The 26,925-nt window shown below is 36.8% G+C and overlaps 1 protein-coding gene across 5 annotated transcripts in view; it reads right to left on the bottom strand.

The window, feature by feature from the left end:
- Positions 1 to 26,925, bottom strand: part of LRP2 (LDL receptor related protein 2) — a 134,374-nt gene that overhangs the window by 97,526 nt on the left and 9,923 nt on the right. For all 5 annotated transcript variants that reach the window (XM_049806542.1, XM_049806551.1, XM_049806569.1 and 2 more), the window contains exons 2-9: positions 17,403 to 17,510; positions 15,119 to 15,241; positions 12,478 to 12,594; positions 4,237 to 4,347; positions 4,007 to 4,120; positions 2,613 to 2,729; positions 1,665 to 1,808; positions 118 to 237 (exon numbers count right to left, since the gene is read on the bottom strand). In XM_049806542.1, the coding sequence (XP_049662499.1) occupies positions 118 to 237; positions 1,665 to 1,808; positions 2,613 to 2,729; positions 4,007 to 4,120; positions 4,237 to 4,347; positions 12,478 to 12,594; positions 15,119 to 15,241; positions 17,403 to 17,510 (954 nt within the window). The remainder of the gene's footprint in view (positions 1 to 117; positions 238 to 1,664; positions 1,809 to 2,612; positions 2,730 to 4,006; positions 4,121 to 4,236; positions 4,348 to 12,477; positions 12,595 to 15,118; positions 15,242 to 17,402; positions 17,511 to 26,925) is intronic.

The raw sequence follows: 26,925 nt of genomic DNA, 5'->3' as shown, positions 1-26,925 counted from the left end.
TTTTCTCTTTGCCAGTACATCCACCCATTTGGAAAGTACTTGCCTTCCTGGAATCCAAACTTTCCCAATGAGCTGTGAGAAGGTACTAGGTATCAGCAATCACTGTACTTCACTTACCAACACAAGTGCGACTGTCATTACTACTTATTGTATATCCTGCAGGGCAATAACACATCCCTCCTGATGGAGAAGAATGACAGCGATACTGGCAACTCAGAGCAGCGCAGTGTGATATGTCTAAAAAGGAAATAAAACAGCTCAGAAATACAACTATGCATATTACCAGTAGAACTGCTTTTTGCCTTACTAACAGTTACAAAGCTATAGTCTTTTCTGTGATGAGTCTACAATTTCAGGAACAGCTTGTTAAAACAAATCTGCACAAGAAATTATTTCTAAAGTTCCACAAAATCACATATGCTTGCATACATGCAGGCAAGGAAATGGAAAACAGAATATAAGCTACTGTTTATCATAGATTTTCAGAATGGAGTTAAAGTATAAGCATCGATCTTATATAAACCACCACCAATAAGTGCCATGTAAAAAGCTCCACTGAGGAAGCCATCTGCAATGCACCATACTTTTCTCTGGTTCCACAAGACCTACTTGTGAACAACACATCCTCAAACTCCATCTATTGGCACATAACCTTATCATTTACTCTTTTATGAAGAAAAAAACCTACTACATTACATTAAGAAGAATATGTATATTACTCCAATATATTAGAATATATTGGTTGGGTTGTGTCCAAGGAGAAACTCTTCTTTATCTTTTTCTTCTCTCTCTCTTTCCTCCTTTTTCCTTTCCCACTTCTCCCTTTCCTTGTACTACTACCTAATAAACAATTCAGTGATAGGTGATAAAATTATGATTGTAAAGCAGTTGCCGACTTAAACTTCCTTCCTTTTCATCTTCTTTTTCCTCAGTTTCTTCTGATAAATGCCTTGCTTTGCAGCCCACATCTGATGTTAGTACAAAACCATTCAGCAAAGCAAGAGACGCTTTCTTACAGTAAGGTTTAATTTCCTATTTTTTTTCTGCCCTCCTATTCCAAAAGGCATGATTTTATCAAGAGGAATTTTCCTCTTCCTAGAAATTAAAAACATAAAATACGCTGGTCCTGATTCTCCAAGGGCATCAATGTTCATAAGAGTGAAATTAACAGGAACTGTGAATGCTCATTGCCTCCAACAGAGAAAAGCCAGTATATCACTAACTGGAGAACCAGACATCCCAGGTGAAAAGATATTTTTGCAAACTCTGATGTAAGAAACTAACTTAGCCAAGGCTCAGGATACACTAATTCACTCATGTGTTCCAATCAGTACACAACGTTCCTTCTTACTTATAAACAGGGAAAACCACAGATATTTAAACAAAAAAGGGCATATAGCACACCTTTCCCTGCGTTCTTGAACACATTTTGGGATACGGAGAGTGAGTTAAAATCCTTATTTGTGAAACTTCATGTACAGAATTACAAAAGAAATGGTCTCTTTGCAGCAGATATGCCTCAGACCATCTAGTCAAAACAGTGGCAACAAAAATAGTGAGCTTCCAAAATTTCAGCATTGTTTAGGAGACAAAAGGTGAATGTGAAGAGGTATCAATGCTGATGATTCTGCTATTCCGTGTATGGTTTTGATTCTAATACATACTGCAATGTCTGCCCGCAGTGATGTTAGTTTCATCTTCTCCTGCAGGGCAGTCTGCAGCCCCATCACACACTTTCCCAATTGGAATGCAATGCCCTGATGCAGGGCAGGCCCACTCTCCTGGGTAGCATTCATGGCGACCACTTTCTATGGAAAAGAAAAACAAGAATAATTGAGGAGTATGTTTCAAATAATACTTCAAATTTTTTGCCTAATAGCTTCCCAAAGCATCTCTATCCTTCATTATTCAGTTTCTGGTTCTTGCACACAGCTGGGAAAGACTATAAAAGAAACATCATCTATACTTCTTGTCATGCTTTCTTTTACCTTCAAAGTACAATGCAAACAATACTTGTGCAGACACATGAATCCTTTTAGTTTTCTGTGTTGTTAGAAACAGTAAAACCATTTAGCTTTAGACTAACTGGTGGACCAGAAATGGAACTATAGTTTTGTGGTTTCAAAACACACAAAGGCTACCTGGATAAAGAGAATAATGATCATCATAGAAAAGGCCAATGAAAGAGAAAAAAGCCCACACTTTCATTCATTAAATTTCTGTTTCTTGCATGACAAATCTTGGCAGGAACTGAGTTATTTTCATTTTCAACCAACTGATTTTGGTTATTTGGACCCTCATGTCTCTTAATAGATGACCTGAAAAATCTCCGCAGGAAAAAAACAAAAGATGTAAAAGAAGACCTAAAAGAAAAAAAGATGTTGCTATATGCTAAACTTAGTCTGCATCATACCCAGTATCACAGCAATAACTCTCACACAAACAACAATAAAAAATATTGCATAAGTAAAAAAAGAAAGAAACAGGTGAAGATGAAATTCTAAGATTTTCACACAATTAAAATGGATTCAGAACATCTTGATTGATCAAAATTTTAGTGAGGTCTTCCTCTGAAAATGTCAACATTAGAAGTAATTAGCATTAGTATATACCACATCCTCTTTCATCTTCATTATCTTCACAGTCATCATCTCCATCACATATCCAGCTCTGATGAATGCAACGGCCACTTGGGCAAGTGAAGAAGTTGCCTCTGCAAGTTGCATAAGCTAAGAAAAGAAACATGGAAAAAAAAATCAAACTAAGTGACTAAAAGGTTAGAAACAGTAATATTGTCTCACAGATGAATAGTCATTTATAATCTCTCCTGAAAAAGTGAGCCAGTTCTATATCCTGTATATCTTGTAAATACTGCTGTTTTGCTCTGGTTTTAGGTATGAACTTTATTTTAGAATACTCTGGGTCTTTATAGAAATGAAAGGGAAGGCTAAGTTTCTCAATTAATTGTGCAGCTAGATGCAGAGCACCTTATTAACAAGGTTCCTGAAGGTGGACATGACAAGGAGATGATACTCAAGACATCAGGAGGTAAAATATTTGTATGCTTTGTACTCAGAGAAACAGAGTTAAAAAACCAAAACAAACAAACAAAAAAAGGAACATTTATGTCAAAGCCCTCCATGGTTGGGAAGCATTCCCTAAGAGTTCAGAAACATTTGTGGGTCCTCCAAAAGACAGATATTGCCAAAGACATGAAAGAGAAATATTTGGGGGTGGGGGGTGGAATCATACTGGTGTGAGGTCCTTGGTAGGATAGAGCAACTAAATGGCAAAATGTGGCCTTCCTGCAGTGCAGAATATAAAACTAACTTAGATCCTATAATCAGTGGGGGTCCTTTTAAAAAATATAGCTCACAAAAGTGATTACTCTACAGACATGATTCTGGCTGGAGATGCAATACTTTGGGATACCCTAATTGTGAAGAAAAGAATGAGCAAGAAATTTCCAGAAACAGAACAGTCATCTAAAGACCTTACGTGAACATCTAAAGAACAACCATGTGTACAGTTATCTGTCTGTAAAGTTACACATTATAGTAACTGGGAATAATTCTAGAAGATCCATTCCACCTATCAGAAAATAAAAATGGAAAAAATAGCCAAACAAATTTGGACAAAAAACAATAGCATGCTGTATCTAACTGAGATTTCAGAGTGAATGAATTACCTTTGGGTCATGCTGAAATGAAGAAAATGACAACATGAAGAAGTGGAACTATATGTGTTAAGAAGCAAACTGCCACTGAATCCAGCAAATTCAAATAGTAACCACACAACCAGGCATTCAGCAGCAAAGACAACCTGAAAAAAGTCTATCAAAGTAGCACTGCAATTTTCTTCTCTCCATACGAAAAAGTCCTTGCAGAACAGAAGCTAGCTTTTGATGGCTGTAGAGCCAAGCAATCAACTTCCTGCTATCTGCTTGAACCAGTTCTTAGTAAAATAGTTTTAAAAAGTGGGGAAAAAAAATGCAAAAACATCATACTGCAAGAGTTTTCATCACTCCTATCTCCACAGTCATCATCATGGTCACAGATAAAGGCTCGTGGGATGCATTCTCCATTAGCACACTGAAACTGCGCACTGGTACATCCATGTGCTGGAAGAGAATTTAGCAGAGACAGACATACAGAAAATCTGTCAGAAAACTACAATGTTTAAAATAGGATCTATAAAGCATATTTGTTTTTAATTAACTCTGCATGTGGTACTTACTGCAATTAGCTTCATCAGAAGAATCTCTACAATCAACTTTGCCATCACATCGTTGGCTTGCATTAAAACATGCTCCATTTGCACATGATAACTGTTCACATCTTGGGTAGTCTACAATAAGAAATCCTTCAGTATTAGCATGAATGTTAGACTATAGAGTATAATGAGTCCTATATATCCAGTGTCAACAGAATATCTTGATTTATAAGAAAACAAAGAAGGAATACAAAACTTCCTGTACTACTACTGACAAACAATCCATTTATCCAGTATACTGTCTCCTCAAACAGATATTTAAGAATATCTTCCAGATTAATGCTACAAAACCTCGCAAGAAACAAAAGAAAAACTAGATGCCCTCCCACACCCCAAAAAGATTTTCAACCCAGTTTACCATATGATAGAAAAGAATGCAACATGAAAGGAGACCAAGCTGTGCACATTTATTTTATTTACTTGTAGCTCAGTTTTACACTTTATTGATCTTAATAAAAGCACTTAGGTAAAGAAGGAGTTCCTGAAATTTACAGTTCCTAGGTTTTCTTAGAATGTCTTGAGTTCTTAAACTGAAAGACTTGGTTTTTATGGTTTTGTTGTAATTAAGCCAAGGATGTTAAACTTCCAAGTCCATGATCAACTTTAGGACCTCTGCTTTTATTTTTTGTTTTCCCTTTCCCAAAACAAAAAAGATTCTGCAGAATGAATGGGTTTTCAGTTTCTGGCTGTTCTACTTATGTAGATGACCTACAGACCAACACAAGGGATTATTTCAAACAACTTAAAACCAATTCTGAAAATACTTATGCTTATAAGCAGTCAGTGAGTTCAGTGGAACTATCCAACAAACTAAGCATGTGCACGTGCTAGAGTTGAGTAGAAGAATACGAGCTTAGTTTAGCTCATTGCTGTGTAGACAAAAGTTACTTATTTCAGCAAATGGCAAGTGTGGAAGCAAATAATTGCTTTTTTTGGAAGTGAGATTTATTGAACCTTTGCCTCTATACAGAAATACAGGTAGATAAATGACCTCAAGAAAGAGAATAACCAAATTCCATTTTGTACCTTTAAGATTTTCAGTTTGAATTCTTATCCCATTTTACTTCCATATGAGTTAATAAAACAGATAGAGCAGGCTCTCACCTAGGCACATTTTCATTCATACTCTTGGAATTCAAAACATGGATTATAAAATTACTCAAGCAGAACTCAGAAAAGCTGCAATTTTTCCAGACAGTGGCAAACTGTTTTGCTTGCTATTGCTGTTCTATATGTCATCACATTCCCACTAAACTTCAGTCAGCTATGGAATAGGCTTACATGATTTTAACTGTTAAGTTCTTAATATGACAGCATAAACAGCTGTGTTGACGTCCACTACAAGTCCAGCCAGACTATCTCCCTGATTGATTCATTTACATTTCATTCATTTTCACTGCAATTAATATAAGTCCACAATGGCCAGTTAGGGACAGTATGTGCCTAATCAGAGAACGGCAGTTGCAGGTTACCAGGATTCCAGCTACAGCCTTCCTACCTGTGGCCTTCTGGTGCTAGTTCCCAGACTTTCCATTTCAAAAGCCTGCACTGACAATGCCAACACGTGCCCTAAATATGATTAGCATCCTTTAGCCCCACTTCTCAGACAAACTCCCTTCTAACATAGACATCTTATCCATTTCTTGCTTGCGTTAGGCTTATGAACAACTCATAAAGCTTTGGAAACAACATGGATTCTGAAGTCTTAAGTCTGCCTACAGAAAGAAAGAGAGGCCTGACCTGGGGCCACGTTTTATGCTCACTGTCAAAACAATGCTTCTTCCCTGTCTGGAAGCAGAGAAGCCATTACAGGGAAGAACCATCAGAGTATTGTAAGTATTATGGGGCACATATAAGAAAAAGAACAATAAAAGGTACTTGTTTTGTACCTGCACTGAAGTGGGAAATCTTTTAAGGGCATTTATAATGGACAGCTTTGTAATTTTCCTCATCTTTCTTCATAACCCACAGAAATACCTTCAGTGATGTTCCAAACTGTTTCTGATGGACTGAATGTCAAACAAATAGGAAGTTGAACTCATTGCCTTGCACTGCCTGTTTCTTCAAGAATGCCCAGGCAAACTAACAATCTAGTCAGTAGTAAGATTTTTCTCAAGCTCATATTAAACTCCCTTCAAAGGAGGGAGATTTTGTCAAAGTTTTTTCTCCTGCAGCAAGCCTGGAGAAGACCTCAGCCTGGAAAAATCTTTATGATAATATAATCTAGTGTATAAATGCAAATCATTATAAAAATACCAAGCATGGCAATAAGTAAAGATGTTTTGAAGACACTTCGAAAATACACATTCCGACTACATTGGTGGTTTACTAGAACGTGAACAAATACTTCTTTTTCCTTATTTTCTTTTCAAATCTGCTTGGTGTACAGATTCTTTATTTTAATTGTAGTTGTAGAAGCAAGAATATTCTTTGAAAATCCCAATGGACACAAATTTAACTTTTAAACTCTGTACAGGTAACCCCATTCCCAATCCCTTGTCTAAGGACCAAGTTAAGTAAATTATAGTTCTGATCACAGCTTTCTCACTGATCTGAAAGATATTTTTGACTGCATTGTGCATTGTACATCATACTCTTTGTACCTTACAGCATGTTATTTTAATAAAATGGTTTTAACTATTTGAGGCATTAAGAACTAACCCTCATGAATAATGGAAAAGCTGTGAGTTACACCAAAGGCTGTAGCCAACACACTGCACAGTTCAGAAGCATCTGTACCATCAGGACAGTTCCACAGTAGCTGGGATAAACATCCACACTTTTATGGGAGGAGAAGCAGCAAAGATACAAGAACCAAGCAAGAAACTCTGGCTTCTGTGAGGGCCAACCACTGTGCTACACTTTCCAACAGCTTCTAGCTAAGGTCCCTGTGGAAATCACACACAAAATGTACCTATGGCATTGTGTTTGTGGTGGACTCTGTGGATGCTGAGAGAATGAAAGAAGCCAAAACAGAAGTTCATAACGATACTAGGATATCTGAAAAAGAAGGAGTGCCTGTCCTTGCAGCTGTGGTAAAAAAAGGACTTAAACTGCCTTTCTTTCTCTCCAAAATTTAGAAAACATTAGCAGTGAGTGAGCTGAATTCTTCTACTCCCTATCACCAAATGGAAAGTTCTGAATAGGAACAGAATAATCTGGATCTTGGCAGTGGAAAAGGTAGGAATGGGATGAACCCCCTAAACCATAAGACCTATACAATCTAGCTTAATGAAAAGCTCTCCAGCAAAGAAAGTCTGGGAAGTGAGTATCATGACATTTTGAATTTAACTGAGAAGGTCTTACATTAGTCACTGCATTTGGGGCTTGCACAATAAACATTTCCCAGCTTTTATTTGACTGTCTTTTTTTAAAACTAAGATCTCTCTGTACACACTTGATCCCACAGCACTGCATTTGAGTATAAAAACACATAGCTATGTAAGAACTGATACTGATCAGAGAAGCTGATCATACTGTCTGTGTTCTAGGGGTCACATGGAAAATGTGTCAGCGCTCTGTAAGTGGCCTGGAACTATGTAAAAACTAAAGGAAGGGTGAAGGCTTCTCTTCCAGGGACTTGGACGCATTGGTTTTTTCTAGGTCAATGACAGATGGATTAGAAAGAGCTAAAAAGGAAGGATGAAGTTCTGAGTTAAAAGGACAACAAGGTAGGTAGTTTGCATCTAAGGAGGTCTGAGAATACAGCTGTACAAGAGGAGAGTGCAAAAGGAGATAGTATAAGACTGAACATGGGATTAGGAGAAAAAGTGAAGGGACAGAAAAATATAAATACTGTTTCCTTTCACCTTGTTTTTAATTGTGAAGAACATTTATGAATGAACATTGTTTCTTTATCTTTTCCTCCCAAGAACCTTTGGCTAATTACAGAAAACTGAAAAGAAGAGATCTTTTCCCAGTGATCACAGTTCCTAGAAGATAATATGAACTTTGTGAAAATGGGGGGAAATCCAGCTACATTCATTCCAGCACTCAGGAAGAAAGGGCTCTTCTTTCTCTTCCCTTCCTCTCAGGCATCTCTTTGTCTTAGCCAGAATACTTCACAATCTGTCTCCCCATAGTATGCCAGCACTTCAGCTGCAAAATATAAATGACTGGCAAACACCAGCACAAGTGACAGATGAGGTACCTTGCTCCTTGTAACCCACAAACTGTTTTGGGGCAACAGTTGCAAACACATTTAAATGGCATGTTTCAGTGGCCACATGTGGAAGATGCTTGAAAGCTACGTCACAGGCACTGCTAAATCTACATTATTTTGGTCTCTGCCTAACACTGTTGTTCTGCAAGCTGGAAATAAATCTATACAAAACCAGTAACAGGAAACAGTTGCAACTGGTACGTGATTCAGTAGACACTGATTTCTGTCACACAGTCAGGAAGCGTAACCTTCTCTAACCCTAACCCATGTTACAAGGAAGAGAAAGAAAAAAAAAAGGGGGTGGGGGGTGAGGGCAATTTCCTACTTCCAAGTGTCATTGTTTTATTGCAGCACCATTTCAAAACATTTTACAAAATAAAATTAATTAAAACCCGTTCACTCACTGCCATGAGTCACCACCGCACAGTGGGCAAATCATTCCCTGGACAGCTCATAGCCTATCAGAGACACCAGGAGGAGGACTTACCCCAAGCCCAAGAGTCCTATGAGCTACATGATGTCAGATGGTGTTCATCGCAGAGATGCCTTGAGAGCTGGCAGACTGACCAGACCCTCATTCCTGGCCTTAGTTCCTGATTTTGATGCCCACCACTCTCGTCTTTGGCTGCCTTCCTTACCTTGCTCCAGTTTTGCTTCTTCCCTGTCCCAAATTCTCCCTGGTGGAGATATTTCCTTCAGCCTGAGCTTCTGCCTTGTGCTGTAGCTGTTACATGTAATTTGTCCAACATCAAGAACACTAGCCTCTGATCATGGCGCCTTCTCCCTTCTTGGACTACATCCCTTATGATCTCTTCAGTTCTTGATCTTTGTTCACTTTCACCCTGATCTCTACAAATTCATCCCAGACTTGGCTGCCCACTTCCTGACCACAACAGCTATTTAGCGTAGCAAATAAGAGGCAGGAATTAACAGGTTAGGCAGTTGACCCATGGCAGCAACTCAACATTTAAATTAGAACCAAAAATCCAGAGTTTCTGGGCCTGCACTTAGCCCATCAGCCTCAAACAACACATCTTTAAAATACTTCCCCTTTCTCCCTCATGGCCTCAGTGCACTGCTTAGCTGCCAGAGCTGTATCCAAGAAGGTTATTCTGTCAGTCACACAGCAAAGGAAAGTGGACATACTGGGATTTTCATTTTTTAACTATGAAGCTGAGGCAGGAGAGAGAATTCTACCTTTAACTGAAAGAAATAAAGTATGTGACACAGAAAAATGATACCAGCATTGGCTGCTTACTCCCAAAAAGTATTCACTACCCCACATAGTCTGCCATTTCATTCTACATTTCTGAAGTTCTAAAATGAAAGTATTTGCTAGCTGCTGACTAAAAAAGCTGGAAAAACCCCAAACTGATATATACATTTAAAGAAAATAAAACACCACAATTTTATGAAATTAAAGCAGCTTCAATGCACTAATTACATGACCTGTAGCTGAAACATTGTTCTGATGTTTATCTTAGCCTCTGCATGGGTAGTTTTCCCTTGGTGTTAATCCCATTAGCAGTAAAATGGACTAAGGCTTTGAATTCCTTTGTTGTATTTTTTTAATGTTTAATTGCTGAGTTACCTCATATTGGTGACATTTTGCATTTGACTAGTTTCTTAAATAATATAACTTATCAGCAACTTTATCTTCTTTACAATCTAAATCTGCTTCCAGACAGATCAGTGAGTGCAAAGCGTAAGTAAACAGACATGATAAGTTTGCTATGAAATAACAGAATCAATTCTAAATAGCATTTTTTCTTTCATTGTTCATGGATGTTTCATTTTTATTTATGAAACCTTTTAGTGTAAATTAAATAAGAGAAAAATAATGACAAAGGAAAAGGCCAAAATAGTGATATTCCTCTTATATTTGTTTATATCAGATAGTGTGGAAAAGGAAATGGATGAAACAGTGGGAAAAAAATAATATTCAAAGCAAGTGTTAGAATCTGCTTCAAAACAGTAAAATCTAACACTTACACTAATCCTTACTGTATAGTTAATCATAAAATCGCCAAATTATTAATTTTATCTTATGGCTTCTGTTTAAAGTTCCAGGCCTTACAAAGACAGAGGGGTAATAAAATTAATCAGCCTTTCTGGAAGGGTTTGTCATTACATTCTTCTTGATTCTCTTGTCTTCAGCACCGTCACATTTCTTTAACGTAGTCCAACACTCCTACTTTCAATGTTCCAAGTCACAGTCATTCTTCTGTCTTAGAGGTACTGTCAACACATATTCTAATAAAACAGAGTAGAGGCTGTTGAATGATAGGAGGCAGTCCCTCTCCCCAGGGCTAAATATACTGCCTTCACAACAGTCATGGGGCCTACTGGCTAATGCAGCAATGACTGGCTTTCCCACAGAGCAGTAGAGTGCTACTGTTAAGGTATCATACTAGAGGCCTCTTTCCAAACTGCCTTTTAAATATACTTAGTTGAGAATGTTAACCATGAAATAAAATGTGCACCTCAATTTTCAAACATCACGGCAGCTTCTAGTCTGAAGAAAAAATTGTGAGTATTGTCTTTAGGACTCTACTCTCAGTCTGCCACAGATTTACTGCATTATAACAATCACACCATTTCCTCTGGCTGTTCCACACTGTATTCAACGACTACTCACAGATTTCTCAGAGGTGCTGAGCAGTTCCTCTTTTTAAATTCACAGATAATGCATTTTTTAAACAAATAACTTTTCCTTAGGATTTTTTTTTAATGTCATAGATTTCCTAAATTAAGTTACCAATCTCTTTTCTTCCTCTAAACTTTAAGAGAAAAAATGCCAAGCTACAGAAGATATTCTTCCAGCAATGATATGAGGTACTTTGGATCTTGGCTTTTAGCCATTTGTGTTGGTGACTTCAGAATCGGCTGTGGGTCCATCACATGGAAAAGTTCCAAGCTGGCTGTCTCAGCAACGTTTTATTCCAGAGTACCATGTAGTTCTGAATCCCCTTTCATTCTACAGAGTGTACATTTTAGCCACTTATGAGTCGGGGATAAAACACACTAGCAGTTGGCTGACCATGTAATATGCTGGTTTTCCTTTACACAGCATGTGCATGTGTCCTTTTTTCCTCTAAGCACAGCCCATTAACAACATTCTATTTCTTGCTTCTTTATTCATTCCTTAGCATCCTAGCCTCTTCCCTCACCTCCTGCCCTGGGTCTGGTTCTGAACAAAGTTTACAATTATACCTTTTTCCAAAGGCACACTAAGTTCTAACAGCTGGAGTAGCAGCTCATATGTTATAAGCCACTCATAATGCGTAAGGTTTTCCTTAACACTAACAATGAACAGACATGCTGTTACACACTGTTGTCTAGGTATTAGGGAAAAACATCGCTGAAAAACGTGGCCTCTATTCTGTGGCCAGCTGTCCTTTCCATCAGTATTCAACCTAAGCCAGGACCTACGGAGGCTGTCACTGGACAGTCAGGCAGCCTCAACTCTGGGGAAGTTAGACTGAAAAAAACTACTTGTTCATCTGCATTTTGTTGGCATAATATAAACAGCTTACCTGAATACAATATGACCCAATACCGTTTCATCTGCACAGGAAACTGCAGTCTAGAATACAAATGCTTTTGAAAAGGTCAAAGTCCCTCAAAGAAGTGATTTGGGATCAAATTTTGCTTTTCTATACAGGTTATAGTTACCACTGATTTCATAAGGAGTATGCAAAAAGATTATGAAAAAAATTGGTAAAGTTAGCTCTGAGTCTCCCAAGACTTTAAGCCGTTTAAACATGGTTGCTTTTTTCCAATGCAGTATTAATTATCTTTCAGACAATGACAAACAAGAAGCCCTGATCCTATGGTAGCAGTTTGCATTTGAGTTCTGCAATAATGGATCTGTATCAGAACATCAGCTCTAATACACAAAAGAATCTGAAATGAAACTCCTGTAACAAGAAGCATATTGTGGTCATCCTGTCCATCAACAAGCCCTTTAATCTTACACATTTATTAAAATGCCACAGAGGGATGAGATGAAACCAGATCTAGTGCTAAGAGTTAAGACTCACGGCAGACTCTTTCATCCGTTCCATCAGTGCAGTCCTTTACTCGATCACAGAAGTATGCATTTGGGATACACTGTCCATTTGAACATGTGAACTGCTGACTTGAGCATGTCCTTCCCGCTGCAAGAAACAGGCACTCTATCAGTCTTTTCCATCAACCAAGATTTTTTATGCAGATGAGTATTTTCCCCTCTTCCCTTTTAACTACTCCATCCTTCTCACAAATATTAGCATAAGACTTTCTCCCACTGTACCTTTGTGTACTCAAGGAGATTAAAGAACACTTGACAAGCATATGGCAGATAACATAGCTCTATGAGGCCTTCTGTAGCCTGCAAGATCACTGCTTTTCTGCACTGAAGGGGTTGACCTCTAGAGGTTAAAAATTACCTCCTTATAATTGTTCTGTCTAAAAGATTAAATTACCAATTCTCACTGTTTTAAAGTTTTCTCTATTGTTTTGTTTACTGGGTCAAAATCTGTCAGTAACCAAGTTATTTGGTCAACTAGAATGCCACAATGTAAACACAGGAGAGCTGGAGGTAAGGCACTGCTTTCTGATACAGCCAGGGCCTCAACAGTCAGGAATATTTTTACATTCATAACTAATAGAAGATCAAGAATGATTATGTCTCTTCTCATGACAGCTGCATCACTGAAAAGCAACCACATAAAACTGTGCAATTCCATTTTGATTCCACTACAGCTAAATTAAACTCTCTGTTCTTCTTAGGCAAATTAATTGAATCTGTGAAGATATAGCTGAAGGGTGAAATTACTGCTAATTTTTCCTCCCTTCTGCCACCTGCACATTTGTTTATTTCAAACTCATGCTATATCTCAACACCATCCCAGTCTATACACTGGTATCTGGTCTACTGCTTTACAGGGCCTCTCTATTCCTTCTTCTGTCAGCAGTGTTCCCCAAGTAAGATCAGCTAGTGGAATACTAGTGTTATGAGGAAAAACAAAAGCAAGACAGTAAAGTAAAACAAATTTGTTTCAATTCTGCATGTATGACTTCAAGAGCTGTCAGCCATTTTTCTCAGGAAAAGTTTTTAACATTTCAGGAAGGAAAAGCTCCTCCAGGATTCCCAAGCACAGAGATAAAAAAGTCCCTTTTGAAGAATAAGGACAAATACCAGCAGATGGGTCAAAAACAGCAGCAGCACAGTGCCACTGTATAGTTACTAACATTCATGATTAATGCCTACATGGAGAACAACGTTACAGTGACCCGGTGCAAAAATCAGCTCAGAGCTGTTGCTTATTTTGCATTTTGTATCTATAGATTCCTTAGTTAAAACATAACCAGCAGTTGTGCTGACACCTTCTCAGAGGAAGAGAGGAGGAAAAGGCAGTTAACCTTCACTCCAATTTTTCCATCCTCAGTGGGAACAAGTATCAAGATATAAAAGCACAAACCAAGCCTGTGAGCAAAATCCTTCCAAAACTTAAATCTGTGAACCTCCCCGGAATCAAGGGGGTTAGTGAGTCGTTCCAGAGCTGTTCAGTTTAAAGAATGTATCCAAAAATTATACACAGCATCAAAAGGAAAATGAATTAATTTTATCCTCATCACTTAAAGTAACTTCTAATACTAGAAGTAGCAGGAAATTGGTTCTTTAGAACACTACACTTTTTCTTCCTGTCTTATGCAATAACGCAGAGAATGTAATTTGGTGCTATAATCACCTCTGTTCACTGTTCTTCACTTCAGCACATACTCAACTGTATGTAGCCCTTAAACTGCTTAGTCACAAATTCGAAAATCAGAGTAACGTATTTTATTATTATCTGTATTTATCTTGCTATCAATACTGAAAAAAGAAAGAGCCTATGGCTAATGGTAGTTAGGCTGCTAAATGATTCCTTTGCTCTAAAATATACAGAGAACCTTAAACACTTTAAAACAGCAACTCAAACATGATTAGTGCACTGTTTAGCATATAAAAGTGAAATACTAATAGAAATTATGTCCTAAATTTAAGCTGTCCAAATGATAATGAAAGACTAGACTTGCACCCCATATCAGGACTTCTGGTATTTCTCCTATCTGAATATGAGAAAGAACGGCTCTGGTCATTTTAAATAATAATGCCACTAAATAGCCTCACTGAAGATGGAACAAGGATCTTTAGCAATGTTTACTTCAACTGACTGATAAACCTTTTTTTATATACATACAAATTTCAAAATTTTATAGAAAGAAATTAACTTTTTTTTTTTTAATAGTTCTGAGATGCCAGTGTGAATTTTGTTATGCAATGAATAAAGCAGCTTTTTCTGTGACTGAGACAGTGTTTGGACATGAGAGTATTATGTATATTTCACCATTTTTGGAACAACTAAATTTTGTATCAACTATAAAACTAATATGCACTTCATATTTTTCTCCCTTTTTTCCTCTTTTTAATCAACTGAAACATCAGTAATTTTCAGATTTCAAGACCTGGAGTTGTCTTTCTGTATTTTATCTATTATTTCAGATTTCAGATTATTTCATTTCTAGAAACTACTTTAGAGGGACTCTTCAGGTAAAAGCTGTACTTACAGCAGGTTTGTTTCTGCATGTTCTCAATATGCTGCTAGTGAATTACCTTATTTCACAAAGCTGGTAAAAAATTAGAACTTAAATACTTACGACATTGTTGATGCTCATCTGAGCCATCTTCACAGTCTTCCTCATCATCACAAACCCATGATTGTGGGATACATTCGCCATCAGTCTGGCACTGAAACTGATTTCCCTCACAGGTAGGTTGTGCTAGTGTAAGCAATGAAAAAAATTCTCATTTCACAGACATCTGGGAAAGCACTTTCAAAGAAAACAATTAAGTAAGGGAAAAGAATACTTAAGGTTCAAGTGTCAATTGACTGTAACTTCCCCTAAACATATGAAGCATTTGACAAACTAAAGAAAATGAACAGAGGAGGAAGGGGAAAGTGGGCCAGCAAAAGGATGCTGAAAGGCAAAATTTAGTTTAGTGAACTCCTGTGTATGAATTTTGAGGTTTGTATCCTCCCCTGGAGACACAGGCTCCTCTACAAGGCAGGTCACAGCAAAAGCTTAAGGCTCTGAACTGCCCTCTGGCAGAGCCTCTGGTTTTTTTCACTTATATATGGAGTCATGCTAGCTTCCCTAGTCTCACAGGGGTCTGTTCAATTGCTCTTACTCCACCTCAGGTGTTCTATCCCTGGTAGGAAGAAGGTCTTTCAAAACAAGGTCATGACTCTTCTCTGTGAATTCATGAGGCAAAAGTGAGGGTCACGTCAGAACAATCTGACTATTGTTGTGCCAGCTCTGAACTTTTCAAGTAGCCAAAGAACAGGGAGCCATTAGAGAGAAAGATCAAAATAAATGTTTGAAACTGTGTTATAGCTTACTCCATCCCTACTTAATACTCCTGGGAAGAATCACTAGCCCAACACAATCCAGTAGATAGGACTCTGGTCTTAACCATCTTTTTTCTCAGGATCATGTTTTTGCAGTACTGTGAAGTCAAATAGAAACCATTTTTTGTGCTCATGGGATGCATCAAGGGAGAAAATTAAATCACTTTGTAGATTTAGAGTTGAGAAGTACAAAATTACATTAGAGGTAAAGTAATTACAGGGATAAAAATTGATCACATACTACAGGCAATGCACTTCATGCATACTTTTTTTCGACTCCTGTTTTGAGAACCAAAGAATAATTTTGTAATACAGTTTTAACCTTAGGCCAGTTTTAAACAGTTTAAAACTATCTTCCTAAACACTTATGTGCCCCACTACCTATGGCACACTAACATAACATTTTTAAAAGCACAGTTAACTGAAAAAACCTGAAAAGTTTCATTTTCATCTTCCTAATTCATCACATGTATGAAAATAAGAACAACTCAACTTCATGCTTATAAGTAAGTGTCGGGGGGGGTGGGGGGGGGGCGTATCTTTCACAAAGTCAACGTAAATTTTACCCACCCCTTGTTCAAAGCCCAACTACTTCTTTCCAGTTGCAGTTCAGAACTAAGCTGAAATAGCAAGCTATAGGACATCATCATTTTGTTTTGCCAGTTTAAGGCATTTTTCATCCAGAACTGCACTGTTTTTTTGGAGCTAACTAAAGTGCTAAGCAACAAATCAGACTGCCAAGCTGTGTGAATGACCTCCAATTATTATATGGGTCAAGCAGCAAAGAAACAATCCAGTGTGAAAAGAACCAACATAAACTAGTCTTTCTCACTCCTCATCAGCTGAGGGGCAAAAACTAGCCTAACCTATAAGTGGGCTGATAACTGCACCAGCCCACAAGACCTCAGAGAACACTAGAACTGAGAAGATAAAACGCAGGCGAGTTCCAGAAAACAAACTGGAGGGAATTTCTTCATTTCCACAACTTTTTAACATTCAGCTTGAGAGAATCTTTGTGCATTGTTATTACAGTCCATCTGAATGCAATTGTTGTCCTTGAGATGCTGGCACTGAGGATAACAAGACCAACTCTAAGACAACTAACCAAGACTCTACTTAAGGTGCAGTAGGTACAGCTTGTTTTCTAGGGCCCGAAAGATCCAAAGATTTGGGATGCTTGTGGTAGCTGTATGTATATCCAATATTCAGGATTACTGCAATAACAAAACACAATACATTTCTACATGTACTTAGAACATTAGTCATCAAATGAAATGGCATTATTGGATGCTCAGATTTTTAAGAGAAGGCTAAGTCATGTTAGAAGTTGAGCACTACTTGATTTTCTGAATACCCAAAGCCAACGGACTCAAGGAATACGAGTCTTAAGCAGTTTCTGCAGTCATCTCAAGAGAACTAGGAGTTTTCTCGCCCTCCAGTATTCGTTCTTGTACCACAGGTACAGTCGAGCACATTGGGATCTCGGTATTTCTCATATTACAAAAAAGTTGCTCTGTAGTTGTTTCACTTACGACAACCAGCTTCATCTGTATCATCTGAGCAGTCTCTAGCCCCATCACACCTCCAGTCTGCAGGAATACAGCGACCATTTCCACAGCGAAACTGTCCCCGCTCACATCCTGTGGTAAAGCAGAGTAACACACAAGTTACCAGCACCAGCACACAGAAACAGACAGTGGAGTGCATTCATGTCAAACAACTGTAATCTATCCATCACGTTATGGTATGCAAAAGAAAGAAAATAATACTAAAATAATACAAAAATATAAATAGAAAAGAACCAGCTCTAAATCTTACAGGACATTTCCCAACTAAATTGCTAGAAAATTCCCATCATTTTAATATTTGTATATCATACAAGCAAACAAAAACAGAAAAATAACCCAAACAAGTCTCAGAGGAGCACCTACACTACAGAAACATATTTATCAGGAATGTATAATTTTTAAATTCACAAGCAGTATAGACTTAAATAAAGGTAGAGCATCATTTTCCACATTATTTCTAACGGCTGAACATGCTAAATAATAGTCCTCCCCAGAGTCTCTGAGGATTTAAAAAAATAGTAATATGAATAATCCCCTTAGCTGATGAGAAAATCTTGTTTCAGCAGTGACTGCTTGAAAGTATAGAAAGATCTTAGTTTTGTTTTGGTTTTTAATAATGCCCTAATATTTATAATCTTTCCTCTGAAGTACAAGAAAGCATGTCTTCAGTCAACATTTGAATAGCAAATAATTTTAAAAGAAATTAAGCTTTCAGACATTTATGGCTGATCAAAAGCTATCCTGCTGTCATTCCTTCCTGCTTGACCTACTAAGGATTAAGACCTGATAAAGAAGCATTCATTCCCAGGTGTAAATGCAGCTGGATCAGGCCTTTATTAGAGTCAACTAATGAAATCTCCAGTCCCGTAGGAAAGAGAAATTGCACTGTTTATGGCCTTTCGTTGTGACTACAGCCTCATAAAAAGGGAGTGAACAGTTTTATAGGTCCCCAAAACAATGAGCTATAACATAATTAGGCTCAACAGAGCTCTGTTTTATGTTAATCTGTTGTCAGCACCTCAGAGAAGACAACACTGAAAAAACCTGAGGTAGTAGCAAAGTCCAACTCTGATGAAAAAAATCCTGTTTCCTGATTTAATTAATAGCATATATGATAAAACTACATCTTTCAATTATTCTGAGTGATTTGTCCAGAGAAGATAACCTCAGTATACATAAAGCACAACCACCTACTTTTTGAATTCATGATGACATAAACAACATGTTACCCTAACTTTCATGTAAAACCAGCCATATCAACACTGTCACATAAACACAGTTAAGTGATGTATTCCTAAGGGATATAGGCAAGCTACTTTATGCAAGGAATGTTCAAATCTGATTGTCTGGTAGTGACATCCTGATTTATAATGTATCCTGCAAATGGTCAAAAATCTCACTTGGATAAATGGTGGTACGGAGTGGTACAGGAGTATGTTCACCCAAATACCTTCTATAGACTAATGCATGATGGTGGTTGGTGGTGCAGGTCTGGGGTTGGTGGTGCAGGTCTCTTATCAACTACCTTCAAAACACAACAACCTCCCTTGCAAAAATGCCCTGAAGGAATGTACAAGTTCACTCTGGAATCCCAGGCCCTCTTGCTGAATTTTGCCCTACATTTGCAACATTTCCATATGAGATTAGCAGTTAAAGTTCTAATAAACACAACACGTAAACCACCATTTATCAATTGGAATTACTATGCAAAGCAAATACTAAATCTGCCTGTATATTTAGTATATTATTGCTATTCAAAACCACTGGAATATTCATAGCCACTTACTTAAAAAGAAGTTACAATACAGAATTAAATCTGCATCCACATGATTAGAATTTCTAATGAAACAGATGCTTATAAACAAGCAACATGAGCAATTTGTATATTATTTCTACAAAATAACTAGCCAAAAAAATTTCAAGCACTATGTACAACACTGCTAATTTATTTTGCCTATCTTGTATTAAGTTACTATAGTTAAACATACCCTTATAGTGATAAAAATGAGGAGATAACACTGATAAACTTTTTAGAAAGCATTATAAACATAGCAGCTTTTCTACAGTATGAGAAATGGTAACTAAATATTAACAGAAAACCTGCAAATCACGCAGTTCTCCTACACTCTGTAATACTTTGCTCACACCTACATACAGTAAGCTCTGTATCAATGTCCGTTTATACAATTCTTCAGCAGACCTGTTATAATTCATTTAATTATGGCATTAGGCTTTTCAAATGTTATCTTCTGTGCTTACACTGAAGGCAAAGAGCTTTGAAACACCTATAAAAAATACAAAAGACTGATACTTCACTTATTGCTGTTTTATATTATCTTTAGAACAAAGAAAACTATGTTAATTCATTAAAAAGACAATTTTTCAAAATAAGTAATATGGAAGTAGTAAAATTATCTGCAGTATCAAGGGCACTTCTCACCAAGGTTCTAAAAAGCTTGTGTTTCAACTGTGAACAAAAACAATTCTGATTTTGATAAAGGAGAAAGTAATCAGGGGGAAAATGCATGACTAGAAAATTACTGCTACAAATACTCAGGAGAAATATCCAGAATGAAAGAAAAATAACCATGTCAGCAATAACCAGGTTTGCTACTATAGCCAACTACAGAGACCATTTTCTTGAAACTTAACTGTACATATTCTGCTAAAAAACAAGTACTGGAAATGTATGAGGTGTGAAGAACTGTGATTCAGTTACTATTAATTTAGTTATACATTTTAAACAGTATTAATTTAAGTAAAAATGTTGCAGGCATTACTCAGACTGACTAGTAATGATCCACAGAGGAAGCACATTGAGTCCAAAAGGGCTATTTCCATTGGTATATGCTATGGAATCGCAGCCTGTAGCACCTAGCTACAGCAAGAGTGGGGACTGTCAGAAGACAAGGGGTATCCGCTTGTTTACTGCCATTATTTGAAGCCTCGATTTACTGAAGGATTAGTCATTAGTAATTTTATGGAAGGTTTTTCTTTCAATAGGAGATTATTTTTTTTTAAATGGCAAGGCAGCTCATGAATCAGTCAGACATTGCCAAAAATTAATACTAACGAGCTAATTTCCATAGAAATTCTGATTTACTCTGACAGATGCTGGTAAAACCAGACACCTCTTTCAGGCAAACAGAATCCTGTTAGCAGGATTCCTGGAGGAAATAACCACTGAGTTTAAAAACAAGCAGTAAAACAATTAGTCTTTACTGTCATGCTTAAAATTTGCTAATAGAAAAGCATGTAGGTGAGTTTTGAAAGTTCAAAATTCAGAAATGGTTGAATTTTTGGTGTTGCTCTAGTTTTGCTATAATTCAGTTTTAGTCTTCTGACTGTGACTAAAGCACTAATAAAACACAGACTAAAAAATGCATGGCAGACCTTATGAATCACACCAGAAGATATATAAAGAAGAATCTCTGGGCATTAACAGAAATAATTTTGAAAGATAAGATATTCAGGAAAACACCACAGAAAAAAAGAAATATATGATATAATCTTTAATATTAACCAGTCTAGTAGTGAAAAATGCAAACCAAAGATCAGAAGCATCACTGGAAAAATATAGCGTAAAGCACTATTTCTAAACTTCCTGCTATACTTACTATGTTTAAAGGGCTTTATGCTAACTTTATCACTGGGCTTTCCATAGTCCACTGAGTCTAGGATTCTCCTATAAGAGACTCCTGAGTGGATATTCAAGATTCACAATTTGCTCAGGTAAAAACCAAGAAGGCTAATATTACTGGCTCTGGGTAAGCTACTTGCACAAGTATTATGCCAGGTAGTCATTTTCCACTGGAATAAAGCAACATAATAGTGATTTTGCCAGAGCAAAGATTGAACAAAACACTAACCAAATGGAATACCTTTTTTTTGCTTTTAATTTATTAAAAATAAATGTATCTCTTACCAAAGGAAATAATGCAATACAAGCACTATTCAATACAATTACCTTATGTTTTGCAAGACAAGTTTTGCCCAACAAGTGTTGCCTGCATGGGAATGAAGTATCCTAAACTAAACTGCTGCCAAAGAGAAACCCCACTGCCACTAGAGGATGGTAGTCAACCTTCGTGCTACTAATCAATGTTACTCAATGTCACATTAAGTCATACGGAACTCCAGCAGAAGAGAGAGAGGTTAATAGCTTCAGGCATTTCACAGCACTGGTTTAACCCGTACCGGGCTACAGTCTTCAATAGGAAGGCAGTCCATTACATCCTCTCAACCTCCTCTGTGCTTCATTTTCCCCAATACGTTTGTGTAGAATTATTTAGATTGAGAATTAAAGCTTAAATTCAATCCTCTTGTATTAAAACCAGAATGTTATGTTCGACTTATAATGGAAACCAATACTGCCTTACTCTCTGCCACTCTTTGCATTACTTTAGTCTCCTTTCAGTTCATCTCTGAACAGTTCTAGTCTTTTGCAATTCTTTTCATACATTTTCTACCTGCCCATTCAACCTTGAAGTCCCTCATACTTTTAACTTTGACTACAAATCTTTTTAATTACATTCGTCATCCACAGATTAAAGGGCACCATGACTGTCTATTCTGACTATACAGAATAGGCCAAAATCCCTCATTCGTTCTTTCTTCCTGGTGCTCACAATACATTTGAGAACTGCTAACACCTCTTTAACAATTAAGCTTAAATTAAAGATTTAAAGTAATGAAGAATGTATTAAGCCCGGGATAGATTGTAGCACTCTCAAACTGTTCACTCAAAAATGAATCTGACGCTGCTGCAATTACTTTGCACTTCAGGAATCATCTCTCTCAACAGATTTTTTATGTTTAAAAGAATAACATTCTCCAAGGCAGTATTTTTTCAACTGAACAGTTACACCTTTAATACATCTGCAGTTTTTCAACAAATAAGCACAAACAAACCATACATTACAAGCCTCTTCCAAATAAATTTTACCAAAAAAAAAATGTTACAAGCTCCCTTTTCTCCCCTTCTGCCTTCCATCAAAGGGTACTCTTTGTTCCCATTCAGCCCCCAAACAGAACAGTCTATTCCAGTGGCCTTGCAGGTAGAAGAATCACCTTCCATACACTTTGATGTCAGATTTTTGCCTAGCTTAATTACATGTCAAACAGCCCGAGGTTTTGGAATGCTCAGGAAGGGGAAGCCAAACCTCTGGAAATTCCATCTCTGTTCCCCCACACTAATGAAGAAAGAAATAAAATCCACAGTCCAGGAAAAACCTTTGCTTATTATTGTAAAACGCCCTGTGATAATGAAAAGTAGTAGTCTCCTAGCAATTATAATAGGCAAATGAACAAAGATTATTTAGAATATAAAGTCAGATAAAATTATGCTAAATTTCATATACATTGAGACAATATTTAACTTTCAGTCTTTCTACCCTCTGCAAACTCCACTATATTTAACACAGACTATTCAGGTTAAAAAAACACAGACCACACAAGCATTAATAGGTATTCCAGAAAGCAGTACAAGATTTATCTTCAGTGTTCGAGACCTTGCAACACAGAACGTCTTTTGTACCTACATGTCTCTAACTAGATTGTATTAGAGAAATAATTTTAACTGACAATATCAACAAAAAGACAGTACAAATGTGAGTCTGCACCCGCTTCACGTGACTGCAAGATCTCTGTATACAGATTAATAGGTGGACAGGGGACTAGTTAAGGGACAATCTGAAGCAGAAGAGCTGCAGTGCCAGAGAGACAGAGTTACAATGTTAATAGGGAAGTATAGGATTTCTATTACTGAATTATCATCCAATTACATATTATAACAAGATTGTTATTACTAAAATAGCATCTACAGACTCAGTAGCTGATCAAGGACTTTTTGTGCCTTGCACTGTACAAACACTTAACAAAAAGAAGGGTCATACCCTAGATATTTTGTAACATAAAGATGATACACACTTGAACTCACCTGGGTGCCCCAGTGTCAACATCAAAGGCCAAATGGTGCTGTTCTTCCCTTCACCAACACATATTCATATTCTACAGTTTCTCCAGTGGTACTCCAGGAAGTCACAGTATATGAGAGGCACACTCAGTTTTGCTGGTGTATTTATTAGCACAAGAAACAAGGCACATGGACCTTGAGCCTTCCTATGGAGGGGCCTCCAACCTTCTACCAATTGGTGTTGGAAGGATTCCTAGCCAGAGACTCCATCTTTAACTCTGGTGTGTTTAACAGGGATAAATGCACTACTCTTCACAAAAGTTGTCTACTCTGGTTTTGAGTCCATTTATTCTTCTGAATGCCAACAACAACATGTGATGCATGTGCAGAAGTACTTTGTTACTCTAATTTGATTTTTTTATTATGCACTCCCTAGCCCCTAAGCAAAGATGCAGACATTTTAGAAAACTTTCTGGTACACAAATCATACAGACTATTCCAGATTCTTTTACAGGGGGAATGTGGAAATGATAAAGGACTAAACTTGAAGCAACAGATCTGGTTCTCCACTGACACTAACTAGACTAAGAGATTTGGCTCCCAAGTCCCAGCTGCGCAGCTTCCTCAAAAATTAGTAGAAACCCATTGATGACAATAATAAAATAGCTTTTCCTCCACCAAACAGCAGAAAATGATACTTCTAGCCCTTCTGCATAAAAATCCACTCACATGTAGAACTTTATATTATTGGATTATAAATAAAACTAATATCAGGAGGGTGAGAGAAATGAAAACAGAAGAGAAACTTAAGTTTAATCTTTGCTCATTTGTTTGTTTCTGTAAGCCTACCTGGATATGCAGTCTATTCCCATCTCAGATGAATAAACTAGATATTCCTACTCACAGGAGATGAAATTTTGAGTGAACCACATTCTGAGTTCAGTGGGTGTCAGAAGCTGTAATAAACGGATCTTGCCTGTCAGAGCAGAACCCAATACCTACAATTTTTAATCACTGATTTTTAATAAAAAGCACCTTAAAATTCAAGAACAAAAGTGAAAATTTTGTCTTTCAGTATGGACTTAAAAATACCATGTTTCACTGCAGCACCCACAGATTTTTATGATTTCCCTTTCAAAACCACTTGCCAAGTAGTAAAAAAAACTCTGGAGACAGCAAACTCTATATTCTGTACTTTGTGTCTGCATGCTCTTGCACATACAGACACTTGTCAACTAAAACCATAGTTAAAACTAAAGCATAAATCTCATTTTAATAATGCTCACATGCAAAATCTTTTTTAAAAATACCTAAAATTAGTGTATTATATGTTAAACTGGGGTATTTTTCAGTTAATACAGTTATAAAAGGACTATAGATTCATTTCTGCTAATGCCTCAACATAAATCCAAGAATTAAAGAAATTCAGGATTTTAATCTACTGAAACTAAGCAGGAAAGCTTTCCTGCAAAGAAAAAAGGGTTCAAGGCTCCTGCAGACATCAAGTTCAAAGGAATGACACTGTAAATGCCTCCTAGCAACATTAAAGATATTCATAATCCTCATTCTCTCTACCTTACTTTAGCTTTATTAATTGAAAAAGCAATGAATGCAGTCTGATAAAAAATAGAAAGTTTATAAATTAATTTTTAACAAATTATTCAATTTTATTTTTCTCAAGTATAAGCCTGAACTAATAATAAAGAGAACAAGCTCCTCATTTTCTTAAAAACCACATATGGACTTTTTAGAAAAAACTCAGTTACGGTTTCCAGATTATCACTTTAAAACTAGCCATTCTGGAAAAAGCAAGTAAAAGTTGATATACAATATTTTAAAATTATTCACACTGATCCTAAATGTAAAAAAAATAAACTTCTTAAATGTAAAATCATGACAGTTTATTTATCACACATGCTCACAAACAGCATATATCCAAACTATGTATCTTTACCATCATACAGTACTATAAGCAAATTAATCAAAATTAAGTTCCTTTAAAATTCTTGCTTCGACTCACACGCTTTTTAAAAAGCAAAAAATAAACTCTTACTATCTTCCTATAACAAGGCAGGCATAAGAAATAATCCTTTTAAGCAAGGGCTAATTCTAATAGACAGGAGGTGATACTCCTTTCTATTGATAAAAGTAAATGTTCCTTATATTGAACAGACCAGGTTCCTTCCATTTAAGTCACTGTTAAACTTCTCATACGTCAATGATAACTGAGAAGCAGCCATTAATTTTTGTTGGACACTTTCTTTAACCCCAACTTTATCTAAAGCATTTTCCAAGGTGAGATGAATAAAAACAATTTGTACTCCTTTCTTACATAATTTAGTAAAGTTATTATCTGTATGGCCAAATTCAAGAGAACCAGTATTTGCAATACTGAAAGATGAGCTTTCACACATAAAAATGTATTTCAGACACATTACATGTATAGAACATGTTCTGCACTAAATTGGATAACCTCAACCAGTTGTCTTGACATTAGGTGTCTTAATCCTAATAAATCAATTGTGATTGCATTAGCTGGGTAAGGGAAGCAAGCACTGTGGATCTCTAGGAAAGCATACACGACTGACCTCTCTGAAATCCCAGAAGCTTCTTTTTCATGAATGGCACACTGAATATGCAAAAATCTGTTCTAATTGACCAAATGACATAAAGAGGAAGAAGAACAAGCAAACACAGTAGAAATAAAGACACCCCCAGTTACTCACAGAAGGAAGCATCCCAAGCATTTTCATAAGAATGAACTTTGCTAATGGCCCCAAGGCTGCTGTAGAATAACAATTGGGTAACAGAGTTGGGGGGGGGGGGGGGGCTGGAATATGACCAAACGAGGAAAGTCATCAAGACTAGAAAGTGTTTACAACTACATAGTGTGTGGAAAATGAAAAAAAAAAAGAAAAAACAAAAAAAGGAGTGCTTAAACAACTTAGAGAGAACATGTACAGTACATACCACTGAGAAAGTCCAATAGATGCAGTAGCAGATCATAAAACAACCTTCTCACAAAGCTATTCTCATTTTGAGAGCTGTACTGTTTTTTAAATATGCTTTCCAACGAATGTGCTGTTTGTTCTCAAAATTAGACCCCATGCTGAGATGGTGGGCTGCATTCAATTCAGTCATGCTCTCCTGAAAGCTGATGAGTCATTGTAGCAATAGGAATCAGCCTCAGTAAGACCCTTCCAATCCAGCTTGTGACAGTGAAATTGTGTAATTTTTTATATTTCTTTTATGTATTAGTGCTAGATTGAAAATTGCTATACAACATATAACACTTTGCCAAATCATAAACCATACTGGAATATTATATCACAAATTATTAAAAGAAAAATGAAATCTGTCATGCAAAAAATAAACCACTTTCCCTTACAGATAATAAACACAGTAAGCACATAAAGCGAAAGGTATTTCTCTCTTCCCACTACAGAACTCATATCTATAATAAAATTCTTCACTACTTGGGTAGTGCCATCATAACTAGTGGGACTCTAGATAAAAAAGACAATTTAAACTATGTCCCAAAGCTTCACAGAGTACTTAGTCATCATTCCGCAC

The sequence above is a fragment of the Accipiter gentilis genome, chromosome 1 (genome assembly GCF_929443795.1).
Source record: "Accipiter gentilis chromosome 1, bAccGen1.1, whole genome shotgun sequence".
Lineage (NCBI taxonomy): Eukaryota > Metazoa > Chordata > Aves > Accipitriformes > Accipitridae > Astur > Astur gentilis.
Note: the sequence above shows the minus strand (reverse complement) of the source record. Positions and strands in the feature narration are given on the sequence as shown.